This window comes from Pristiophorus japonicus, chromosome 12, assembly GCF_044704955.1.
Source record: "Pristiophorus japonicus isolate sPriJap1 chromosome 12, sPriJap1.hap1, whole genome shotgun sequence".
Taxonomy (NCBI): domain Eukaryota; kingdom Metazoa; phylum Chordata; class Chondrichthyes; family Pristiophoridae; genus Pristiophorus; species Pristiophorus japonicus.
In genome coordinates this window covers 52,774,958-52,790,455 of record NC_091988.1, presented here as the reverse complement: position 1 = coordinate 52,790,455, position 15,498 = coordinate 52,774,958, and the positions used below count along the sequence as shown (strand labels likewise).

Genomic DNA, 15,498 nt, shown 5'->3' with positions numbered 1-15,498 from the left:
TGTTTGGAGTTTCTCAGCAGTACCAACTGAAGAGCTGAGAGGTACAAAACTGAGGTGCTGCAGAATCATCACTGGTGAGAAGTGCAATTATAGAGTGACACGGTTACACAGGCAGTTTTCATTATGAATGTGGGCACAGTAACGTATAATGGAAAAGTTGAGGCAAAAGGCTGACAGTAACATCAACAGGAAGTAAGGTTTCGCATACGGGAAATGCACACAAATAAGATTAATGTATTATAGATGGCTTCAGATCTGTACATATTTTGTTACATTCAGTATTATTGTGTTTGATACCTTCTTTGTTACGTTCAGTATCTAGCATGCCTGATCCATTACACACATTCTGTTGCTTGTGTTTTTCAGTTTGCCCCTGATGTTTTCAGTTTAGCTGGTAGATTGACAAAAGTAGAGGTAGGCTTGTTTTTTTGTTATTAGGAGATAGAAACAACAGTTCATAATATCAATGATAAGAACAATGTCCAATTCATTATCATAAATTTCCCAGATACAACTATACTACCTGACGTGTGCACAGTTGCCCTTTTAACTATTACAAAAACATTATCTTCAAAAGAAACTTTTGCTTTTCAAAACACAATTGCTGTCTAATGGTGTCAATTGACTATGGGGAAAAAGCTCCTTTTTACACATAGCTGATTTTTGAGGGCACAAACGCCCTAAGAGAGAGTGCAGAAATCTTGCTTTTGTGTCAGTGAAAGACTTGGAAGGAACCTATCGGCAAGTCCCTTCTTTTACTGAGGCAGTGCAAAGGATCTACCAGAAAAGGCCTAGCGTTATTGAAGGAGCCGGAAAGGACCTGTCAGTAAAGCCCTCATATCACTGAATGGGTAGAAAGGATCTACCAGCTCAAGCTTCGACCTATTGAAGGAACTAATTGTGTTACTGAAAGAGCGGGAAAGAGCTTGTCAACAGATGCTTCTTGATGTTGAACAGGCTAGTAGTTGCAGTCTGTCGGGTTTCTATGTAGTTGTTGCTGATATCACTTGCAGCTTTAAATTGAGGCTGCAAGCCAGTAATGTGAAGCAATGGTACATAAGGATCCTTTAACTGCAGCTGTGGTGAATTATATGAGTAACGCAATGGAGCAGTCTTCTCGGGGATGGCTCTAACTCTGTTTGCATCTGTGGTAGTTGAGGATCTTGAGTGGTGCATGTCTTTAAAGTTCAAGATGTCAAGACTCAAACATTTCAACTTTACGGTGAGAGGGTCTCTGAGTATCTGTCGATTGGGCAAGATCAGGTGCTTCACAGGCGTGCTCATCTGTGAGATTTTGGATTTGGGCGGTAAATGCTGCTTGCCAGTCTTTCTAAGCCATGGCAATGCATAATGCTGTTCCACTTCGTCATCAGAGCCAATCTTGGTAAGGTTTCCAGTCACAGCAGCTTGTGCTGTTTTGGCAATGTTATTTTTTATTTTTTCCATCTCATCCCAGGCCTTTATTCTGGGATTGCTTACATTCCTTGCCTTTTTACAGTTGTAAGTACTGAGATTCCTTATCTTGTGTAAATGTTTCAAACCACTGGAAATTTTTATCTTGCTGGAGTTGTTGGTAATGTCAAGAGTTTTCTCTTTGCTATATCTGTTGGGACTGCCGTGATCTTGGAAAATATTGTTGGAATTTTGGGAAATGTTATGATTCTTTGCAATGCTGGGATTGGGAGCTATGGAATTATGTACATCATTAGAATTATTGGAAAGGAGAGGATTTTTTATATTGCTGGACTTGTTGGGAATTAATGAACTGTTTGTAATGCTGGAATTATTGCGATTTAACAGATTGTTTAAAGTGCAGGAATGAGTCAAATTTAATGTAACCTTTGTATCGCTGGAATTATTGGGAATTAAAGAACTGTTTGTAGTGCTGGAATTAGTGGGATTTAACGTATTCTTTGTAGTGCTGGAATTATTGGGATTTAAAGGATGCTTTGCAATGCCGTAATTATTTGGACTTAAAGGATGCTTTATCATACTGCAATTATTAGAAGTGAGCAACACCTTTGCAACACAGTAATTATTGGGATTTAATGGAATCCTTGCAATGCTGCAATTTTTGGGAACTAAAGGACTCTTTTCATTGCCAGACGTGATGAACAACAAAGGATTCTTTACATTGCTGGTATTGGAATTCTTTGCATTAGTGGAATTGTTGGGAATGAGAGGACACTTTGGAAATTCAGGATTGCTGTCAATTAAGGAATATTTTGATTTGCTTGGATTGCTGAATATTTTTGAAGAGTCTCTAATCTTGGCATTTTCAGCATTGGCTGGTCTGTTTGCATTATCATTCAGGATGATTTGGCGGTTTTGCGATGTGGTACCACAGATTTTTTGCACAGTTTCGGCGATCTGGGAGATGCTATGCAGGTCAGAGCTGTGGCTGCTCGGAATGAATACAGATGGTTTCTTGATGCTTGAGCCTTCAACCAGCAGATTTATTCCGAGGTACAGCGGAATATTCATAGTGCACTGTAAAATAAAGTAAATCAAATTACTGATCCTTTGTAATGGACAAAATAAAGCAAGATCGCATAATCAACATTGTGGCGAGCGGTGGAATACCAAATAATATAAATCATGGTCAATATGGTTGTCTAGACTGATTATTGATCACCTAAGGGGGCTCAGAGAGGAATTTTCTAAATTAAAAAAAAAATTGGCCTTGGATTTATTTATCTGTTTTGTTTTGCTTCTGCCAGGATATTACATGGGCTGGTGGGATGGTGGGGGGGAAGGTTATGATGCTTTAGGCATCACGACTGTGTGGACTAGGCTCGATGGACCAGCTGGCCTTTCCTTGTCTGGCATTTTTGGCTAGAATCATAGAAATTTACAGCATGGCAGGAGGCCACTTTGGCCCATCTTGTCTGTGCCAGCCGAATCCCACTTTACAGCTCTTGGTCCGTAGCCTTATAGGTTAGTGCATGTCCAAGTGCTTTTTAAATGTGGTGAGGGTTTCTGCCTCTGCCACCCTTTCAGGCAGTGAGTTCCAGACCCCTACAACCCTCTGGGTGAAAAACAAATCCCCTCAAATCCCCTCTAAACCTCCTACCCATTACTTTAAATCTATGCCCCCTGATTGTTGACACCTCTGCTAAGGGAAATAAATCCTTCCTATCCACTCTATCTAGGCCGCTCATAATTTTATACACCTCAGTAAGGTCTCCCCTCAGCCTCCTCTGTTCCAAAGAAAACAAACCCAGCCTATCCAATCTTTCCTCATAGCTAAAATTCTCCAGTCCAGGCAACATCCTCGTAAATCTTTTTTGTACCCTCTCTAGTTCAATCACATCTTTCCTGTAATGTGATGACCAGAACTGTACGCAGTACTCTAGCTGTGGCCTAACTAGTGTTTTATACAGTTCAAGCATAACCTCCCTGCTCTTGTATTCTATGCCTTGGCTAATAAAGACAAGTATTCCCTTGCCTTGTTAGCCCTCCCCAAATGCATTACCTCACACTTCTCTAGATTAAATTCCATTTGCCACTGTTCTGCCTACCTGACCGGTTCATTGATATCTTTCTACCGTCTACAGCTTTCTTCTTCATTATCAATCACACAGCCGATTTTTGTACCATCTGCAAACTTCTTAATAATACCCCCTACATTTAAGTCTAAATCATTGTTATATACCACAAAAAGCAAGGGATTTATTACTGAGCCTTGTGGAACCCCACTGGAAATAGCCTTCCAGTCCCACAAAAACACCCATCAACCATTACCTTTTGCTTCCAATTTTGGATCCAACTTTTCACTTTGCCTTGGATCCCATGGGCTTTTATTTTCGTGACCAGTCTGCCATATGGGACCTTATCAAAAGCCTTGCTAAAATTCATATAGACTGCATCAAACGCACTACCCTCATCGACCCTCCTTGTTACCTCCTCAAAAAATTCAATCAAGTTAGTAACATATGATCTTCTCTTAAATCCATGCTGACTGTCCTTGATTAATCCGTATCTTTCTAAATGAAGATCTTTACTGTCCCTCAGAATTTTTTCCAATAATTTTCCCACCACCGAGGTTAGGCTGACTGGCCTGTAATTACTCGATCTATCCCTTTCCCCCTTTTTAAACAAAGGTACATTGTTAGCAGTCCTGCAGTCCTCCACCACCACACCTCTGGCCAGAGAGGATTGGAAACTGATGGTCAGAGCCTCTGCTATTTCCTCTTTTGCTTCTCTTAACAGCCTGGGATACATTTCATCCGGGCCTGGGGATTTATCCACTTTCAAAGCTGCTAAACCCCTTAATACTTCCTCTCTCACTATATTTATTTCATCTAATATTTCACACTCCTCCTGATTGCAATATCTGCATCGCCCTCTCGTTTGTGAAAACAGACGCATATTCATTAACATAAGAATTAGGAACAGGAGTAGGCCATCTAGCCCCTCGAGCCTGCTCCGCCATTCAACAAGATCATGGCTGATCTGGCCGTGGATTCAGCTCCACTTACCCGCCCGCTCCCCATAACCCTTAATTCCCTTATTGGTTAAAAATCTATCTATCTGTGACTTGAATACATTCAATGAGCTAGCCTCAACTGCTTCCTTGGGCAGAGAATTCCACAGATTCACAACCCTCTGGGAGAAGAAATTCCTTCTCAACTCGGTTTTAAATTGGCTCCCCCGTACTTTGAGGCTGTGCCCCCTAGTTCTAGTCTCCCCGACCAGTGGAAACAACCTCTCTGCCTCTATCTTGTCTATCCCTTTCATTATTTTAAATGTTTCTATAAGATCACCCCTCATCCTTCTGAACTCCAATGAGTAAAGACCCAGTCTACTCAATCTATCATCATAAGGTAACCCCCTCATCTCCGGAATCAGCCTAGTGAATCGTCTCTGTACCCCCTCCAAAGCTAGTATATCCTTCCTTAAGTAAGGTGACCAAAACAGCACGCAGTACTCCAGGTGCGGCCTCACCAATACCCTATACAGTTGCAGAAGGACCTCCCTGCTTTTGTACCCCATCCCTCTCGCAATGAAGGCCAACATTCCTTCGCCTTCCTAATTACCTGCTGCACCTGCAAACTAACTTTTTGGGAGCTGCCTGTCTTTTACAGGGAACTCATCAGGGTCTGGAACAAAGTCTCCACCAAGCGCAGCTCTCCGCCGGCTGGAGTGGCGGCCGTCCTGCAGGAGCCGCTGCTCGGGAATCCGTACCTCCACGACCGAGGTTTTATGTGGCGGTCGGAAGAGAGGGCTGTGGCTGGTGAGGTGACCAGGGTCAGGGACCTGCTCGATGGCGGAGGAGCGGGCTGGATGGCGCCAGACATGCTGGCGCGGCGCCTAAATTCTGCCAACGTCCGCCACGCGGCCGATGCCATCGAGTCGCTAAAAACAGCTCTGGGCCCTGACTCCGTTAGGTGCATCGAGGAGGCTCAAGCACGTGGGGAGATCCCGTCCGAACTGACCCCCGTCCGGACGGAATTCCTCATCGGCGCCAAACCCCGGAACCTCCCTCGGGGGCCGGCGCCTCACAACTTGAGCCGCCTCGGGGAAATCCCCTCCGTGCCTTTCAGTTCCGCGCGGAGGGGTTTCTTGTACGGGCTGCTCCTGCACACTCTCAACTTTGCCATCCTCGCCTGCCGTCCGGACACGCCATGGCGTACCATCTTGCCGTCCGGAGGAGGCGGGGGTCCCCGATGGAGGGCACTCTATGCAGGGGTCCTCCCACTATTCGTCGGGGACTTGGCCTGGAGGGTGGTGCACGGAGCAGTGCCGTGCAACAAACTTTTAAGCCGGTTCACGGACTCCCAGGCCGCCTGCAATTTCTGCGGTCTGGAGGAGTCCGTGTTCCATGTTTTTATTGAGTGCACAAGGTTGCAGCCCCTGTTCCATTATTTGAAGGGGCTGCTCCTGAAATTCTGGCTGCACTTCAGTCCCACTCTCCTGATCTTTGGGCACCCTGTGCGGAGGGGAGCGGGTAGGTCCGAAGGCCTCCTCGTAGGACTGCTCCTGGGCACGGCCAAGGGTGCCATCAGCCGGTCCAGGCAGCGGGCGGTCGAGGGGGTCGGTCAACCTGACTGCCTGCCTCTCTTCCGCTCTTACATCCGGTCCAGGGTGTCCTTGGAGATGGAGCACGCGGTGTCCACCGGTACGCTCGCGGCCTTCCGCGAGAGGTGGGCACCGGAGGGACTGGAGTGCATCATCACGCCCGGCAACCAAATTTTAATTTGATTTTACGTTTTAAAGTTTAATTTGTTTTAATTGCCGGTGTTTTTAGTGTCCCCTTCCCTTTTATAGGGGGCACTGGGGAAAAATTGTGATTTTAGTGCCCAAAAAAAAAAAAAAGAAAGAAAAAAAAACCAAAAAAAGGAAAAAAAGGGCCTTGTAAATGTCTGGTGTGTCACCCAGGTCGGGTGGCACGGTTTAATGTGTTTTGTTTTGCAGATAAACTCCAAAAAGAGTTTCATGCACAAGGACCCCCAGGTCCCTCTGCACCGCAGCATGTTGTAATTTCTCCCCATTCAAATAATATTCCCTTTTACTGTTTTTTTCCCCCAAGGTGGATGACCTCACACTTTGCGACATTGTATTCCATCTGCCAAACCTTAGCTCATTTGCTTAACCTATCTAAATCTCTTTGCAGCCTCTCTGTGTCCTCTACACAACCTGCTTTCTCACTAATCTTTGTGTCATCTGCAAATTTTGTTACACTACACTCTGTCCCCTCTTCCAGATCATCTATGTATATTGTAAACAATTGTGGTCCCAGCACCGATCCCTGTGGCACACCACTAACCACCGATTTCCAACCCGAAAAGGACCCATTTATCCCGACTCTCTGCTTTCTGTTAGCCAGACAATTCTCTATCCATGCTAATACATTTCCTCTTCCTCTGACTCCGCGTACCTTTATCTTCTGCAATAACCTTTTGTGTGGCACCTTATCGAATGCCTTTTGAAAATCTAAATATACCACATCCATCGGTACATCTCTATCCACCATGCTCGTTATATCCTCAAAGAATTCCAGTAAATTAGTAAAACATGATTTCCCCTTCATGAATCCATGCTGCGTCTGCTTGATTGCACTATTCCTATCTAGATGTCCCGCTATTTCTTCCTTAATGATAGTTTCAAGCATTTTCCCCACTACAGATGTTAAACTAACCGGCCTATAGTTACCTGCCTTTTGTCTGCCCCCTTTTTTAAACAGAGGCGTTACATTAGCTGCTTTCCAGTCGGCTGGTACCTCCCCAGAGTCCAGAGAATTTTGGTAGATTATAACGAATGCATCTGCTATAACTTCTGCCATCTCTTTTAATATCCTGGGATGCATTTCATCAGGACCAGGGGACTTGTCTACATTGAGTCCCATTAGCCTGTCCAGCACTAACCCCCTAGTGATAGTGATTGTCTCAAGGTCCTCCCTTCCCACATTCCTGTGACCAGCAATTTTTGGCATGGTTTTTGTGTCTTCCACTGTGAAGACCGAAGCAAAATAATTGTTTAAGGTCTCAGCCATTTCCACATTTCCCATTATTAAATCCCCCTTCTCATTTTGTAAGGGACCAACATTTACTTTAGTCACTCTTTTCCATTTTATATATCTGTAAAAGCTTTTACTATCCAGAACTATTAAGAACCATTCCCACATCTTCCGCCTCCACACACAGATTACCTTTATACTCTTAATGTATTTATAAAACATCTTTGGGTTTTCCTTGATTTTACTTGCCAGAATTTTATCATGCTCTCTTTGCTTTCTTAATTTCCTTTTTAATTTCACCCCTGCACTTTCTGTACTCCTCTAGAGTTTCTGTAGTTTTGAGCCCTCGGTATCTGTCATAAGCCACCCTTTTATTCTTTATCCTACCCTGTATGCCCATTGACATCCAGGGGGCTCTAGATTTGTTAGTCCCACCCTTTTTCTTTAAGGGAACATACTTGGTCTGAACCCTCAGGATCTCCTTGAATGCCTCCCACTACCCTGATACTGATTTACCTTCCAGGAGCTGTTTCCAGTCCACTTTGGCTAAATCACAGCTCAGCTTTGTAAAATTGGCTTTCCCTCAATTGACAACTTTTATTCCTGGTCTATCTTTGTCTATTCCGTAAGTTTCGTGTGTACCACAACCACACAAGATGCACAGATTTCATCCCTCCTGGTCAGATGAATGCTGTAAATAAAATGCTGCCAATCTGGCGCGTTTTTGCAAATTCACATGTCCTGCTCCCAGGTCCAACAATCATGAACTGTGATCAGGGATGCGACTAAGGCCATGATCAGCAATGAGTTTTTTTTTTAAACACCCACCTCCCTGTCAGCTTGGTCAATCCAGTGTCTGGAGCACCTGAAATACTCCAATTACCTCACTGTCAGCAGCAAGAAGATGCATTCTCTCCCCTCAGTATATGTACCCATACCCTTCCCACCATAAACAATAAGTTAAGTATCTATGGCGTATATGCCAGTTGGAATGCACAGACAGACTACATTTAACACAGAAGTGTGAAGTGATGCATTTTGCTGGAAGAAATGAGGAGAGGCAATATGAACTCAACGGTACAATTTTAAAGGGGGTGCAGGACAACATTCCCTTTTGAGCTGTGTGACCACCCAGTACTCAGCAAGTCCCCCGCAGCCAATGAGCAGCTTTTAAATTGAAAAACCGCGCATACGTGGAATTCTGAATGGCCTGCGCAGCCTGTTAAAGGGGGCTGCGCGTTGCCAAAACAAAATTAGAGGGAACTTTGGTGCAAGAATGGAGAGACCTGGGGCTTTATGTACTCAAATCTTTGAAGGTGGCAGGACAAGTTGAGAAGGCTGTTAAAAAACCATATGGGATCTTTGGGAGGAATAGAGTACAAAAGCAAGAAAGTTATGCTCAACCTTTATAAAACACTGGTTAGGTCTCAGCTGGAGTATTGTGTTCATTTCTGGGCACCACACTTTAGGAAGGATGTCAAGGCCTTGGAGAGGGTGCAGAAGAGGTTTACCAGAATGGTGCCAGGGATGTGGGACTTCAGTTATGTGGAGAGATTGGAGAAGCTGAGGTTGTTCGCCTTAGAGCAGAGAAAGAGATTTGATAGAGTTGTTTAAAATTATGAATGGTTTTGATCGAGTAAATAATAAGAAACTGTTTTCAGTGGCAGTAGGGCCTGTAACCAGAGGACGCAGATTTAAGGTGATAGGAAAAAGAAGCAGAGGCGACAGGAGGAAACTTTTTTTTTTAAACACAGCGCGTTGTTGTGATCTGGAAGGCGCTGCCTGAAAGGGTGAGGGAAGCAGATTCAATTGTAACATTCAAAAGAAAAGGAGATAAATACTTGAAGGGAAAACACTTACAGAGCTATGGGGAAAGAGCAGGGGAGTGGGATTAATTGGAGAGCTCTAACAAAGAGCCGGCACAAGCATGATGGGCTGAATGGCCTCCTTCTTTGCTGTATCATTCTATGATTCTAACGTAATCTCCCTTACGACCATTTTAGATGAGCTAATGGACAATAATTCAATGTAATGAGATAATGGGACCACGCCCCTCTTTCATCGTCTAGGATTCTGAGTCAGGAATAATTGCCTCCGTTATTCCCCAAAACTGGGTCACTTTCTCCCTTACTTGATGTATGTTTTACATTACCTGCTTATACAGAAGCTCAAACCCTCCTGTGTCACAGGTCTTCTCATTCCTTCGGTCAATAACAACTTTAATAGTGTCCTCTTGAACGCTGCTGCACAGTTTGGCCGTCACTGGTGTTGAGGGTGACATTGTGGGGCTGCAATTAATTTCAATCAGCCATGGTTTGAAGTCCTCTCCCAACAGGAAATCGGCTCCATACAACTCAAAACTGTTCTTGCGAGGTTTCACAGCATCCTGCATAATCTGCATGGTATGTACAATTGCATTCTTCATGCCAGGGGAGATGATGTCCTCCCAGATGTTTTCAAAGCCATTTTTGTTCAGATACTGTTTGAACTGGGTACTGGACCAAATGTTGTCTCCAGGAACTAATGGGTGACGGTTGGAGGAGGTCGTAAAGTGTTTTTGGATTGAGTTATTACACAAGTGAATCGATCTAAAAGCACACAAAGAGGAATTTGTTAGCTGCAATGAGATGAATTGCAGTTATTTTTAAGGTGGGTGCGCATTTACCTGGAGGGTTGGTCATGTGACATTTTATCATATGACACTTGCTGACTGTTTGAAAATGTCATTACATTTACCTTTATAAAGATTGGGACCACTGAGTGTATTTGCTCAAGGTTTTGTCATGCGAGAAGTTCTGAGAACCAGGAGGTCGCCGCGAGCAGGCGAAGAAAATGAATAGATGCAAACCCCAGGCACAAAGCTCTACTTTTCTCTTGGGTTGCTAGCAGTAGAAATGTAATAGCTTTAAGGACATTTGATTTGAAAGTTAGTAACATTTCAAGGTCAAATAAATAGGTTTACATGGGCTTGGTCAAATTGTAGTGTTATAAACTATTGAAAGAAAATGGTCTGATCCGATTTCATACTAACTAATGAAAAAAGCATTAACCACTCATGAAAGGCAGAATTATATATATTATTTTCACATTTCAAGTCCTTCTGTTTCCCTTGGGACTCATCCTGGTGCTGGGGAAGGAAAGGGTGGCCCCTCTAGCTCTCCGCACACACTATCCTTGGTTTGCAAGGCTGGTGCATGCAGGTGGCAGAGGACTTTTGTGAAAGAAACGGCTTCTGTGAAATGGGAGTTCTTTTCTCAGCATCCATAATGGCAGAGAAACTGAACTATCCCTGTGGTTGAACGCTGTACATGCGCATTTGGGCATAATGCTGAAAGTGACTGGCCCTGAGAGAATTTGGGAACAGGACAAAAGTGGGCTGAGAGGAGAAGTGTTGCTGATGCCAACTCTGTTTAACTTGAGTGAGAGTTCCAGGTACAGGCCACCAGGCATGCTTTGCTGATTTGCAGATATTTTTCTTCCTATTTAGACGCAGCAGTGCCCGGGAAATCAATCCTCAATTCTGTGGGGGGGGGGGCTCTCAGATAATTTGGGAGGGTTGGCAACCCTACTAGGGCCTTATCAGACTGACAACTCACTCTCAAATTGGAAAACTTCTACAGGCATTTACATTTATTATGGTCACTCATATAGAACTCGAGTTCAGCAGCCATTGTCTCCTCTGAGCCAACAGGTTTTCAGAGGTATGTGTGAGTGTTAAAATAAAGTGCAAAGGTTGGAGCCAATCAGAGGTTTTTATGTCCCACAAACGCAAAGGGTGTGGTAAGCACTACAGGTTGTACAGTTCTTGGATTGAACCACCACCTGACATAAACTGTGATTCCAGACATCCAGCAGCAAGGAATAATTGCCGCGTGACATGACAAACCGTGTAAAGGAGAGCTTCTTGTGCAGAGCCTTAAAAGACAAAGGAAACTGGCATCCCTTGAATAGTGGAGTATGCTTCCTGGATGTCACCTTCACACTGTCTGTGTATATATATATATATTATTTGCAGGAAAAGTCTGATTGCTATAAGTGATACAATTACCGTATGGTCTTTGTTTTAATGGAAAACTTCTAGTTCTCCCTGCGGTGTCGGTATGAATACATTATACTGCTCTCTTCCTTCAAGGCCGATCTAATATGGTGAATGGTGCCATCTTCTGTTCAACAATTGTCACCCAACACCTTTTAATAGCTTCTACTATTGTCTATGCGTGGAAAACATGCTTTAGTTCAAAGAAGGGTTTTGGCTTTGATTATCCTTTGATAGTAAATGGTATGAAAAAGGTAAATCTAGAAAATTATTTAAAACTAAATTGCAAAAGTAAGTCAAAAGAACACAGGTTCAAATTAGTAAAGAGGGATCAATGCATGGAATGGACTTCCAGATAAAGTAGCGCAGGCAACACACCTGAAAATAGAATCATAGAATGGCTACAGCACAGGAGGAGGCCATTCGGTCCATTGAGCCCTTGCCTGCTCTCTATAAGAGCACTTCAGCTAGTCCCACTCCCCCGCCCTTTCCCCGTAGCCCTGCAAATTGTTTTCCTTCAGGTACTTGTCCAATTCACTTTTGAAAGCCACGATTGAATCTGTCTCCACCACCCTTTCAGGCCGTGCATTCCAGATCCTAAAAACTCACTGCATAAAAAGGTCTTTCCTCGTGTTGCCTTTGGTTCTTCTGCCAATCACCTTAAATCTGTGTCCTTTGGTTCTCGACCCTTCTGTCAATGGGAACAGTTTCTCTCTATCTACTCTGTCCAGACCCCTCGAGATTTTGAACACCTCTGTCAAATCTCCTCGTAACAACCTCTGATCTAAGGATAACAACCCCAGCCTCTCCAGTCTATCCATGTAACTGACGTCCCTCAACCCTGGAACCATTGTTGTAAATCTTCTCTGCACCCTCTCTCAAGCCTTCACAATTATTTAAGGAAGAATTGGATGCTGCAAAAAGGGTTTTTCTGGATGGATGAATTTAAGATATACAGAATGGCCTCCTTTATCCGTAATTATCTTGTGATAAAATATTTACTCATTTTCTTGAGTTTATGCCGAATGTTGTGTATTTATCCCAACACTAGAGGGAGCACTAGAAATGTTCTGTTGGAACAAAAATGTTTAGGTGATTGTAACAGCCAATAATTTTCTGCAAATAAATAATGTTATTAGGACATTTTGATGACAAAAATAGTGAGAGGTTAGTGAATAATTTAGGCGGAATTAAGGATGAGTTTAGGAGTGAGGAAAATACATAAATCAACCTCTGTGGTACACAGGTTTCACTTAGGCAGCGTTTTTTTTTATTCGTTCACGGGATGTGGGCATCGCTGGCAAGGCCAGCATTTATTGCCCATCCACAATTGTACTTGAGAAGGTGGTGGTGAGCCGCCGCCTTGAACCGCTGCAGTCCGTGTGGTGAAGGTACTCCTAACAGTGCTGTTAGGGAGAGAGTTCCAGGATTTTGACCCAGCGACAATGAAGGAACGGCGATATATTTCCAAGTCAGGATGATGTGTGACTTGGAGGGAAACATGGAGGTGGTGGTGTTCCCATGCAGCGCTGCCCTTGTCCTTCTAGGTGGTAGAGTTTGCGGGTTTGGGAGATGTTGCTGAAGAAGCCTTGACTAGTTGCTACAGTGCTTCTGTAGATGGTGGAGGGAGTGAATGTTGAAGGTGGTGGATGTGGTACCAATCAAGCGGGCTGCTTTATCCTGGATGGTGTCGCGCTTCTTGAGTGTTGTTGGAGCTGCACTCATCCAGGCAAGAAGAGAGTATTCCATCACACTCCTGACTTGTGCCTTGTAGATGGTGGAAAGGCTTTGGGAAGCCAGGAGGTGAGGCACTCGCTGCAGAATACCCAGCCTCTGACCTGCTCTTGTTTCCACAATATTTATGTGGCTGGTTCAGTTAAGTTTCTGGTCAATGGTGATCCCCAGGATGTTGATGGTGGGCGATTCCCGGGATGGCAAGACTGACATATGAAGAAAGACTGGATTGACTAGGCTTATATTCACTGGAATTTAGAAGAATGAGAGGGGATCCCATAGAAACATATAAAATTCTGACGGGATTGGACAGGTTAGATGCAGGAAGAATGTTCCCAATGTTGGGGAAGTCCAGAACCTGGGGTCATAGTCTAAGGATAAGGGGAAAGCCATTTAGGACTGAGATAAAGAGAAATTTCTTCACTCAGAGAATTGTGAACCTGTGGAATTCTCTACCACAGAAAATTGTTGAATCCAGTTCGTTGGAAATATTCAAAAGGGAGTTAGGGTGGCCCTTACGTCTAAAGGGATCAAGGGGTATGGAGAGAAGGCAGGGGTGGGGTACTGAAGTTGCATGATCAGCCATGATCATATTGAATGGTGAATGGTATTGCAGGCTCGAAGGGCTGAATGGCCTGCTCCTGCACCTATTTTCTATGTTTCTATGTACAGTGTGTCTCTCCCAGTGAGGAGGCAGACTCTGTAACAAGTGTCCTTGTGTACAGTGTGTCTCCCAGTGAGGAATCAGACTCTGTAACAAGCCATTTAGGACTGTGATGAGGAGAAACTTCTTCACTCAGAGAGTTGTTAACCTGTGGAATTCCCTACCACAGAGAGTTGTTGATGCCAGTTCATTGGATATATTCAAGAGAGAGTTAGATATGGCCCTTACAGCTAAAGGGATCAAGGGGTATGGAGAGAAAGCAGGAAAGGGGTACTGAGGTGAATGATTAGCCGTGATCTTATTGAATGGTGGTGAAGGCTCGAAGGGCTGAATGGTCTACTCCTGCACCTATTTTCTATGTTTCTATGATTCGGCAATGGTAATGCGTTGAATATCAAGAGCGGTGGTTAGACTCTCGCTTGTTGGAGACAGTCATTGCCTGGCACTTGTGTGGCGTGAATGTTACTTGCCACTTATCAGCCCAAGCCTGAATGCCGTCCAGGTCTTGCGACTGGACTGTCAGTAACCATAGATCCACTGTATCTCAGTATCTGTATCCATCTCAGTAATAGTATTGTTAACATTGGTTTGGGATTGCCCCATTCGACCTAGGTAATGGGCCCACCTCAGTCCCTTCAAGGTGGGAAAATTGATGAAAAGATTTTGAGTGGGTCATGACAGGTTTCGATATCCCCAATACTAAAAAGGAGCGTATTGCTAAAGCCAAACATAAACTGGGATGGTGGAAGCTGCGCTCACTCTCCATTGCAGGAAAGAACCTGGTCATCAGGAGTGAGGTGCTCTCGGTGTTGTACGCGGCGCAGGTCTGGCCCATACCCGCTCCCGAGGCAGTCACCCGAGCTATCTTCCATTTTGTCTGGAGATTGAAAATGGACCGTGTCCAGAGAAACACGATATACAAATCTCTGGGCAAGGAGGGAAAGGATGGCCACCTTTGTGTGCAGCTGCATCAAGCTGTGCATAGACCTTTCGTACGCAAACACCAAGTGTCAGTACGTGCTGAGATTCTATCTGTCCCCGGTGTTGCGAAGGATGGGTCTGGCCAGGCTGCTGCGGAATGCTCCAACTAGTTGGACCATGCCTCACCACCTGTCCTTCATGGAAAAGTTTTTCAAGAAAAACACCTTTGACCACAAGGCCATAAAGCAGTGGTCGGCACGCAAGGTCCTGGACGCCCTACGAAAGAAGGAGATGATGGATCCCGCCAGGCGGTTCCGCGAGCAGACTATCGAACTCGTTTGGCAGAATGTCTCATCGCCAGAACTTTCACACAAGCACCAAGACGTAGCTTGGTTGGCGGTGAGAAGGGCCCTACCCGTCAGATCCTTCATGCACAGCCGGGGTTTCAGAGACACAGCACTCTGCCCCCAAGCCGGCTGTGGTGCGGACGAGACTGTCATCCATCTCCTTCGGGATTGCCTCTTTGCACGGCAGGTCTGGAAGGAGATGAAATGGTTGCTGTCCAGGTTCATCCCAAGCAGCTCTGTAACACAAGCTCTGTGCTCTGCGGACTGTTCCCAGGAACGCACACCGAGACAGACATCATCTGCTGCTGGAGAGCCATCAACTCGGTGAAAGACGCAC

The 15,498-nt window shown here is 44.7% G+C and overlaps 1 protein-coding gene across 6 annotated transcripts in view; it reads right to left on the bottom strand.

Annotated features, from left to right (window-relative positions):
- Positions 1–419: 419 nt before the first annotated feature.
- Positions 420–15,498, bottom strand: part of ttll3 (tubulin tyrosine ligase-like family, member 3) — a 114,041-nt gene continuing 98,962 nt past the window's right edge. For all 6 annotated transcript variants that reach the window (XM_070895459.1, XM_070895460.1, XM_070895458.1 and 3 more), the window contains 2 exons: positions 9,612–10,047; positions 420–2,490 (listed from right to left, as the gene is read on the bottom strand). In XM_070895459.1, coding sequence (XP_070751560.1) covers positions 904–2,490; positions 9,612–10,047 — 2,023 coding nt within the window. In that variant the 3' untranslated portion in view covers positions 420–903. The remainder of the gene's footprint in view (positions 2,491–9,611; positions 10,048–15,498) is intronic.